At 36.1% G+C, this 10,406-nt stretch overlaps 1 protein-coding gene across 1 annotated transcript; it reads left to right on the forward strand.

Annotated features, from left to right (window-relative positions):
- Positions 1-7,656: 7,656 nt before the first annotated feature.
- LOC110643684 (cytochrome P450 705A22) lies at positions 7,657-9,810 on the forward strand. Its single transcript, XM_021796143.2, has 2 exons — positions 7,657-8,590; positions 9,006-9,810. The coding sequence occupies exons 1-2, from the start codon at positions 7,676-7,678 to the stop codon at positions 9,639-9,641; spliced, it is 1,551 nt and encodes a 516-aa protein (XP_021651835.2). The 5' UTR covers positions 7,657-7,675; the 3' UTR covers positions 9,642-9,810.
- The last annotated feature ends 596 nt before the right edge of the window (positions 9,811-10,406 follow it).

The following is a 10,406-nucleotide window of genomic DNA, read 5'->3' on the forward strand; positions in this document are numbered from 1 at the left end:
TAAATTTCGAGGACGAAATTTAAATTAGAGGGGAAGAGTTGTAACACCCTCCCGGTAACCATTCCGTACATTCTACTGTTCCGGTGACCGGTGTCGGTCCGGACAGCTAGAACGTCCGGAAAAATATTCAAATCAAAGTGAGGGACCATAATTAACTCAAATATTAATGAGAAAAATTTAGTAAAAATTTTAGAAATAAAATACAACCAAGTCAAACGAGCCGGTGCCCAGCGATGGGTAACCGGAGGGAAGTTGCGGTTCTCGCAACGAGGAGCCCTAGACCCGGGGGAAAAATTATAAAATAATTTTTGGGACTCCAGAGAAGGGTCATTGAGGTTCCTATGGCATTAGAATGCCAAGAAAATATTTAGAAAAATTTTTCAATCGGTACAGCAAATTTTGACCCGTTAAGCCAAACGGAGGGCATTTTGGTCATTTCGCCTTCAGAGGTGATTTTTGGCCGACTTGTCCAGTTGAGTAAATAATTAATATGACATAAAATATGAAGAAATATTACTAGAAATGAAAATTGAAATGAGTAGTGGAAGAAAAGAAAAGAAAATGCAAAAATAAGGCAAAAATGACATCATTTAAAAAGTTGGACCAATCACACTTAAGCCATTGTTTGACTAACCATTAAAAGAGATAAGAGAAGACCAAATTCAACAAAATTTCAGCAGCCATCCTTCTCTCCTTAGTGCAGCCAAAACGTGAACCTCTCTCCCTCTCTCAAACTCCATTAAACCTCACTTCTCAAGCTTAATTTCTCCCTTGTTTCACCACAAAACCCTAACCTCTCTTCATTAAAATTTTACTCCACACCTTAAACAACCTTTTGGCAGCCTTGAAAGTGAAGGAAAGTGAAGTTTAGAGGTGGGAAAAATCTGCCCTAAGTGAGGTTAGTGCTACAAACTTCATTCTCCTTCTTTTAATCTTAGTTAGAATATCATTTGAGCTAAGAAATTTTAAAGAATTGAAGTAAATTACATGAGTTATGGTACTTTAAATTTTCAGCAGCCCTATGGAAGTATGAGGTTGATTGTTTTGATAAATTTAAAGTGGCTAGAAATGATGGTTAAAGTATTAAAACACATGGACATTAAACTAAGTATGTTAATTAAGTTCATGAGTAAATTTAGTTGGATATTAGGGTTTGGAAGGGTGAAAATGTGAATTGGCTTAGGAAATTGTTAGGGCACATTGTAATGGTCAATTAGTGACCATTTTAGATATGTTGACCATAAATGGGACTGAAAAATGCTATGGCAAAGTGAGGTGAAATCTGCCCTATGGACAGCAGCATAGGGACTGAAATTTCAGTCCCTTTGCACTGCCATAACTTGGGCAGTGGTAGTCCAATTGAAGTTTGGCCAATTGGACATGAAACTAGGCTTATAATGGCACATTTTTGCTGAAGAAACCATGCCCAAAAGACCAAAGCAAAAGGGTCAAAACCCAGCTCCAATCCGGATTCCCTGCACTGAATTCTGCAGAATTTGACCAAATGAACAGTAACTGTTCATTTGGCCATAACTCACTGTAGATTTGGTCAATTGGTCTGAAATTTTTACAGCAATAAGTTAAGACATAGACAAACAACTTTCATGAAGGAACCTACCCCAAATTATGGCCAGAACCCAACCAACCAAGTGACTCAAGTTACTGTTCCTGCACTGTAGATATGGTAAATTTCTGCAGAATGCAATCCGGACAGCTTGGGTTTTTGAGCCATATCTGGAGCTACAAAACTCCAAATGGAGTGATTCAAAAAAGGAAATTCAACTAGACAAAATAAGGAACAACTTTCATGTTTTACATTTCTTCAAATTCCAACAGTAACAGTGTCCAATGGAACAGTGAAGTTAGGGCACCAAAACTGAAATTTTCTGCTAGTGTGGGTTACACTTTGAAATTGCAAAAACACTTAATGCCAACAAGTTTTAAACACCAAATGTGGTATGTTGGGAGTGCCAAAGTTGATGTACACATTTTTATGCTAAAAGTCAACATTTTTGTTGACCAATGATGAATAGTAACACTAAAAAAGTTGAAATTCACAAATTGACGAATTTAAGAGTTTCAAATGCCCTAGTATACCTAACAAGATTGGTTTGGATAGTTTGGCATGCCAATAGGGTTCGATTAGCAAGATCGCACATGGCAAAAATGCCATTCTGTGATTTCATGGCTTTTAGCCATTCGACTTTGCATTGAGACTTGGCCTTGTGCTCGATATCATTTACTGCTTGTTAGCCGCTGCTGCACACCGAGATGCATATGTGACCGATGGTGTGACGGCCCGAGGTACTAGGTACCCAAAGGCGCTTACCCATTATCCATCCATTGCCTAGTGTAGGTTACTTGGGGCAACCAAATGAATAAAAGTGAACAAAGTTAATGAATTAATGAATATACCAAGATCAAACAAAGAAAGCATACACATTGTATACACATTTATTTTCTTGCTATTTTCTTCTATTATATTATTGCACCACTAAGCATTATTGCTTAGCGCGTTGCTTTTGCCACGCGTAGGTACTGGAGATCCCGATCGTGAGCCTAGTAGACCACAGACTGGGTGAGTCCATCTGACAGTTCTGCTCAGTGTCCGTGTCACCTCACTACCTGCAGTGCATCGGTAGGGCACTAGATGCCATTTTGTCATCTTGTAATTAACTTTTTATTTTCTCATATGTATTTAGGATTTATGTAATGTATTTTGAGGTTCATGTAAATAATAAAGATTTATGGTTATGTATGGTATTAATTTGAGTATTTAATGGTTGTTTATATATGAGAACCCTGAGAAAGGGATGTTTTGAAAAATGAAAAGTTTGTTGAGACCTGAAATTGACAAATTACTGAGATACTGATATTGAGTTTTATTGATGATATTGGAGTAGAGGATGAATGAAATTGTATATTGGAAGTGTTTTTAACAGGTTCCGAAGAACTGTTTTCTCCATTTTTAGCCGGTACTCCGCCGGATTTTCCTTAAAATCTTCGGAACCTCAAATGAAATAATACTTTTGATAAATGGTTAAAATAAATCATATTTCATAAATTAATTTCAAAAGCATGACACAAATTAAGTAAGGTATATTAGAGTGTGCCAGTACACCGTGTGGCATTACTTATTCGGGTATACTGTACACGAGTAAGGGGTGTCACATCTCCAATGAAAGGAGTCATGAGATTTGGGAAAAAGGGCAAGTTGGCACCCCGGTATATTGGACCTTTTGAGGTTACAAATAGAGTTAGAGCAGTTGCCTACCGGTTGGAGTTACCACCTAAATTTTCTCACGTTCATCCTGTGTTTCATATCTCCATGCTCAGGAAATACATACCTGATCCTTCTCATGTGCTACAGCTGGATGTAGTAGAGCTGAAAGAAAACTTGACGTCTGAGAAACAACCTGTAGCCATAGTGGACTACCAAGTGAGGCAGTTAACATCAAAATAGATCCTTATGGTTAAGGTTTTGTGGAGGAGCCAGTCAGTAGAAGAGTGCACCTGGGAGTCAGAGCGGGACATGCGTAGCAAGTACCCTTATCTATTCAATGTGTAATTCTGTACTTTATTCTACCTTGTGTAAAATTCGAGGACGAATTTTTTGTAAGAGGGGAAGAATGTAACACCCCTAATTTTTAAATTTATTATTTTGTGGGTAAATATTAATATTTTATTTTCTTTAAATTTTGGAAAATTATTTGACATTTTTCGGGTTCAATTTTCTGAAAATATAAAACTTTGATGATTTTTAAAAATTAATTTAAAGACCATGTGGCAAAACTAAAAATATATTTGGACTCTACGAATTTTTTTGAGTTTTCTAGAATTTTTTTGGGCCTCGTTTTCGGTCCCAAGGCAAAGTAAAAATTCAAAATTTTGTATCTTAAATTAGACCGACTGAATCAAACTGGATCGGATCGGACCGATCGAATCGGACCAGCCACTTTTTTCCTTTTCTTTCTTCCCCGTGCGCGTCCTGTCTCTCTTCCTCTCTCTCCCATTTTCTCTCTCCTCCCTCCTCCTCACGCCGCACCGCCGCCACCCAACCCTCCTCACATCGCCAGTGCGCCGGCCCAGCCTTCCCCCACCGCCGGCCAGCCTTCCAGGCTACCGAAAACGATGCACAAAGAGACGCGACGCGCAACACGTCGTTTCAGCTTCACGGCAAAAATCCGGCCGATTCGACCACCGATTGGGCCAGGTCTTGTGTCAAACACCATCTATACCTTGAAAGCATTCTATAGACACCAAGAACACCAAAATCCATCAAGTGGTTTGCCCAATTTTTGTCCAGAAAGTTTTAGCCCATTTCAATTTTTAGGCTAGATTTCTTGCAAACTGTGAATCCCACAAGAAAACTGAGAGTACTAGAGCGCTCCACTCGTCGAGAGCTTCACGGCAATATAAATTTCAAAATTTTCCGACACCATTTTCTGGTGGGTCCCATGAAACTTCGTAGTATTTTTTCGAGTGTTAAATGAGCTTAGAAAAATCCGTAAAAATTATATACTAACTCCCGTGTTGTGGGCTTTGTGTAGGTATCTTCAATTCGCGAAAATTCGAAAGTTGCCCGGGTCTATGAATTTCCGGCCAGATAGACAGGCTATCGAAAAAGTCTCGGAATTAGATTGAGATTTTAGCTACCCCACCTTTGTCAGACATCCCAAGCGCGTTCCCGAGGTCAGAATCAGTATAGGTAAACCCGAACCTTACTTTTTCTTAAATGTCTAGTGCTTGAATTGGATTAAAAATTCATAAAATATTCGTGGTAGCCCATAAAATTATAATTCCTTCTGCATTAGCTTAGTAATGGTGCTAAGGACCGCGGGGCAAAGTTTTAGAATTTTTAGAGCTTATTTGGGTAGTTTTTGCAAAAAGAGTTAATTGTAAGGACTAAACTGTAATTTTACATATTATGATTGATGACTATTTGGATGGGCCCAGGAGGGGCTGTGTGATGTGATTGAGTTGTAGGTGTATAGTTTGTGGATATAGAAGTGCGGTTTAAGCCCTTTTGCAGGTTGGGTAGGTCCTAGGTATAGGGGAAACTCTGCCGGATTTTCAGCAAGACTTAGGACATCTTTGGTCTTTTTCTTATCTTGTATTGAGTCAAATGTACTAATAATTGTAATAAAAATTGTTAGGTGAGCCGGGACAGCCTTCCTCCTCCGCCCAGTCGCCACAGTGACTTCGGTTGAGTCTGTGAGTAAAATATTAATTTTAATTATAATTTCAATATTATTATATGTTCAAGCATGTCCATGCATCAATTATATGTATGTATCTATGTAGTTAAACAATGAGCACGTTTTACATTGCATTCATAAATGTTGAAGTGCCATGGATGTTGTTGTGATAATTTGGAGCAGTGTGCGTGCGTTGGCGTGCGTGTGGTATAGTGTTGGATATGGACAGGACGGGTAGACACGGCTTGAGATCTTCATTGGGATCCGGTCTTTTGGGGTAGACACGGCTTGAGTTCTTCGCTGGGACCTCGTATTTGGTTTATTAAGTGAAAGTTCGGCTTGAGATCTTCGCTGGCAAAGGTTGGATTAAGAGGGCTGTATAGGGGATCAGCTCCTGTATATGTATTGTTTGACATTATCGGGTGTGTAAGTGCTCCAAATTGCCTTTTTGATGTGATTTGTATAAAATTTATGACGGTGTTGCATTTCACTCCACATAGTGCATTAGCTTTAGATAGCTATAGAGATTATAGTTAAAATTGATATTTTACTCTCTGAGTCGAACGCTCACTCTTGTTCAATTATTTTTCCAGGCTACAAGAGGATTATTGTTGTGATTAGTCTGCTTTTCTTCTTTGCATGTCATTTATTAATGTCTGTAATGTTTGTATAATTCTGTTAACTCCTAGAATTTTCATATGTGTTAGAAATATTTATTTGATTGGGTCTGTGATATAATTGTCATGTTGGACCTATAAACTTATTAAATGCATGTATGGTTGGATTGGATGAGGGAGCCGAGCTCCTATTTATTTTTATGATAATTTGATTATGAGGAAGGTGATCTGAGCTTCCCAATTTATTATATATTGTGTTTATAGGTCGGACGAGTCAAAAACTTCCCGTAAAAAGGTCTATTTTATGGCCAGACTCTATCCGGTTGAATTCTTGAAATTGGGCCCAAATGGGCCATAGAATTAGGTTGAGGAATAATTAGGCTTACTACGAGCCTCGGGGGCTTTAGGCTGGCCCAGGTCCTAGTGCCGGTCTAGCCCATAGGTTGGGTCGTGACACACCTCCTCCAATTGTATAAACCATCATTTTCATATATATATATATATATATATATATATATATATATATATATATATATATATATATATAAACTATCATTATATGAATTCCATGGATGTGAAAATTTTGTACTGTTGTATTGATCTTATTTACTTATCCCTACCTCTTTCTCTCTCTCTCTATATATATATAATTCGAGCTGGCAAACAGATTAGGAAAGGAGATTTTAAGTTTGCGCATCAGTTAAAGTTATTTTTTCTATTATAATTAGATATTTGGTATTTTGAATTGTGAATTAATTTGAATTATCCACTAAATTGCTATAAAAAAAAAATAATTTAGACAATTAAAGAAACTTTCTGCAATACAATTCTTTCGAAAATATGTAAACTCTGTAATTCGTAGAAGAAATTAAATCACCAAAATTAGTGAAAGATTATTTTATGTACTTAAAAATTCAAAGTATTCAACCAAAACAAATCAACTTATGTTACTACTTTTATTGTTATTAAATAAAAACAAAATTCTTGTTCTTTATCAAAATTTCTAAAAAAAAAAAAATGCTGAGGTGAATTGTTGTATATGAAAAGTTAATCAAGACTTTCAAAAATTTTTTTCATATCCAACAACTAACATTGAATAAACATAATAGACCATTTTTTATACTATTTTGAGCAGATCTTATTGTAATTTGCATGCTTATTATAGCTGCTAAAATGGTTTTGGCAATGTTAAAAGGATCCAACGATCACAATATTCAATTATTTATTTGATTACTTAATTCCTCATTTCTCTTCAAAGAAAATTTAACTTAACAAGGAAAAAGAAAATTTTAGCTCAAGAAAAGAGCCTAAACCTTAGACACTTTTCTTGTAAATATCAAAATTGAAAAATGAAATAAAAAAATGAGATCAATAGGACTTAAAGTCCAAAATTGTGATCCTATATTAGGCGATATTAGGTGTACTGGTGAGATCTGTCAATCTGAATTTAATTAAATCTATCCATGTTAAGTTTTTTTCTAATTTTTATTAATAAAATTTTCTTTACTTATATAAAAAATATGAGCTATTGAGTAGCCATACTTTGGAGTAAGGGGCATGCAGTAGAGCATATTATTAAAAATTATAAATAAATTTCACATGGACTGTCAATGGATAAAATTTCATTATCAAGAATTGATTTTAAATTTTGGATATTATTGGGATATCAAATCAAAGGTTCAAACTTAGATAACATTCCAAAATAACAAAAAAAAAAGTTTGGCATTGTTTTTGTCCAATTGCCTTTAGAAAACAGCAACCAGTCTCAACTTCGCATTTAATAACTTCGAAAAAAAAAAAAAAAAAATCTGTATCATTCTGCTTTATATATCGGAATGAGATCCACCTTGCATTGTAACAATGGCAATCATTAATGGTGATTCTTTCCCTTACTTAATCTTCTTCTTTCTGTGGCTCATCTCAGGCTTTCTACTAAAATACCACTTCAAGAAACCCATTAAGCCGATTCTCCACCTTCCTCCAAGCCCACCATCCCTTCCATTTATTGGTCACCTCCACCACCTTGGTAGAGTGGGATTCAAATGCTTCCATAATCTTGCAACTAAACACGGCCCTCTCCTCTCTCTCCACCTTGGTTCTCTTCCTCTCCTTGTGGTCTCATCAGCTTCATATGCTGCTGAGATCTTCAAAACCAATGACCTCACCTTCTCAAATAAACCCAAAACTCCTTTCGATGAAGGGTTATTATTTCAGAACTTTGGCTTCATTAGTGCTCCATATGGAGACTACTGGAGATTCATGAAAAAACTCTGTGTGACAGAATTATTAGGAACCGGAATGATTGAAAGATCCCGTAGCGTTCGAGGGGAAGAACTCCAGGGTTTCTTGCAGAAAATGGTGGAGAAAGCTTGTAAAAATGAGAATGTTGATCTGGAGAATGAGTTAATGAAGCTAATGAATAACATTATATGCAGAATGGTAATGAGCACAAGGTGTTCAGAGGAAGAAGACGAGGCTCAGAGGTGTAAGGAGCTGGTGGAAGGGTCGATGGAACTCGCTGGAAAAATGGCTGTAGCTTACTTTCTGGGTCCTTTGAAGAAAGTAGGTTGTTGGGTGTTTAGAAAACAGCTAAAAGAGATACCTAGACAGATTGATGAGTTGCTGGAGAAGATTTTGAAGGAGCATGAAGAAAGAGCTAAGAGAGATGGTGGTGAGGGAGAAGGTAAAGATTTGATGGATATTCTGCTGAAAGTATATCAAGATAAAGATGCTGAGTTTCAGATAAGCAGGAACCATATGAAGGCCTTCTTTGTGGTAGTTATATCAACTCTCTCTCTCTCTCTCTCTCTCTCTCTCTCTCGTCGTTGATAAAGTCCAAACATGGGTTCAAACCTCGAATCTCGTGCAGAAGTTAGCTCGACAATTCATAGAACTCAATTTAAAATTAATTCATTTGAGTAAATCTGATCACTCCAAATTTTTTATTTGAAAATTAAATGAATAAAATAATTTCTTCTAAAAAATTGTCATGCATTTAACTTGAAACAATACGCAAGCTTAAGTCATATTTTTATGAAACTATGATGAGTAAACTGAACCGGACTGTAATTTAAAATAATCTAATTTGAACAAAAAAGAAGAGAGACTTGATATTAAAATAATCTAAATATCATATTTCTTTTCCTCTCTCTTTCTTAACATACTTATTTTACTTTTTTGCTTGTATCAGGATCTCTTCATTGCAGGAACACATACTTCAGCAGATAGCACGCACTGGGTCATGGCACTGCTCATCAATCATCCAAATGTATTCAATAAACTGAGAGGGGAGATAGAGTCAGTAGTTGGAAAAAATAGACTAGTGGAAGAGTCTGATATTCCAAATCTTCATTATTTGCAAGCAATAGTGAAGGAAACTTTGAGACTATACCCATTAGGACCTTTCATACCTAGAGTTAGTTGTGAAGATTGTAAAATTGGAGGATTTGATATACCCAAAGAAACTTTAGTTCTGATCAATTTATATTCAATAATGAGGGATCCAGAGATATGGGATAATCCTGATGAGTTCAAACCAGAGAGGTTCTTGGTTTCCCATAAAGAAACTAATAGGCAAAATCACTTATTGGGTTATGTTCCCTTTGGTGGGGGAAGGAGGATGTGCCCTGGTTCACACTTAGCTTTAACCATAATTCACATTACTGTTGCGTCTATGGTTCAGTGCTTTGATTGGAAGGTTCCGGGTGAAGATGGAGATGGAGATGGAGGAAAGGTTAACATGGAAGCTAAATCAGGCGTGATTATGTCCATGGCTCATCCAATTGTGTGTCTTCCTGTGGTTCGCTATAACCCATTTGCTGCTTAAATCAGGCATGATAAATGTATTGAATCATAAATAACTTAGTTTTTTTTTTTTTAAGCAGTAAATTTTATTAAATTATAATAAATGTCAGAAAAAGGCTCTCCCGTACGCCCAGCCATCATGTCTTTGTAATTCTCAGTAAGGATAATGCATTTCTATTAATGTTGGAGTATATTTCTGTTCTACAATTTTTTTTCCTTTATTATTTTTTTTTATGAGCCATAAGAAAATTATTATGAAGAATTTTTTCTTTCATTTATAAGCCCAATCTAGAATTATATTAATAAAATATGAAGAAATTTGTTTCCCTTCGTCTCTCTGAAATTACTTCTTGCTTGATTCTGCATAATATATTTGTTCCATTTCCATGGTGGTTTTTTATTATTTATTTTTCTTTTGGCTCTATTTTTTTATTGCAAGCCATTGCAAATGCATGCAAAGTCTATTTATCTCATCTGCTTCACGGTTACCTCAAATTCTTATATATATTTTTTTCTCTTTTACTATTAATTGTTATGTGTTATCATTTAATTGCAACTGTCTGCTTGGTGTGGCTTTTCATTGTGTAGTCTGCTTTCTTTCGTGTTGGGGTTTCTGGATCAGTTAAGCATGAAGAAGGTTTCTATGTGTGGGACTACCAAACCTAGTTTAGTATTGTCTTCCGATAATAATAAAGTGGAAAAAAAAAGTTGCCACTTGAGTAATAACAGGGACAAATTCATAAGAAGAGATGTGGGTGATAACTTACACTTTGCAGAGATTCACTCT

Source organism: Hevea brasiliensis, chromosome 14 (genome assembly GCF_030052815.1).
Source record: "Hevea brasiliensis isolate MT/VB/25A 57/8 chromosome 14, ASM3005281v1, whole genome shotgun sequence".
Lineage (NCBI taxonomy): Eukaryota > Viridiplantae > Streptophyta > Magnoliopsida > Malpighiales > Euphorbiaceae > Hevea > Hevea brasiliensis.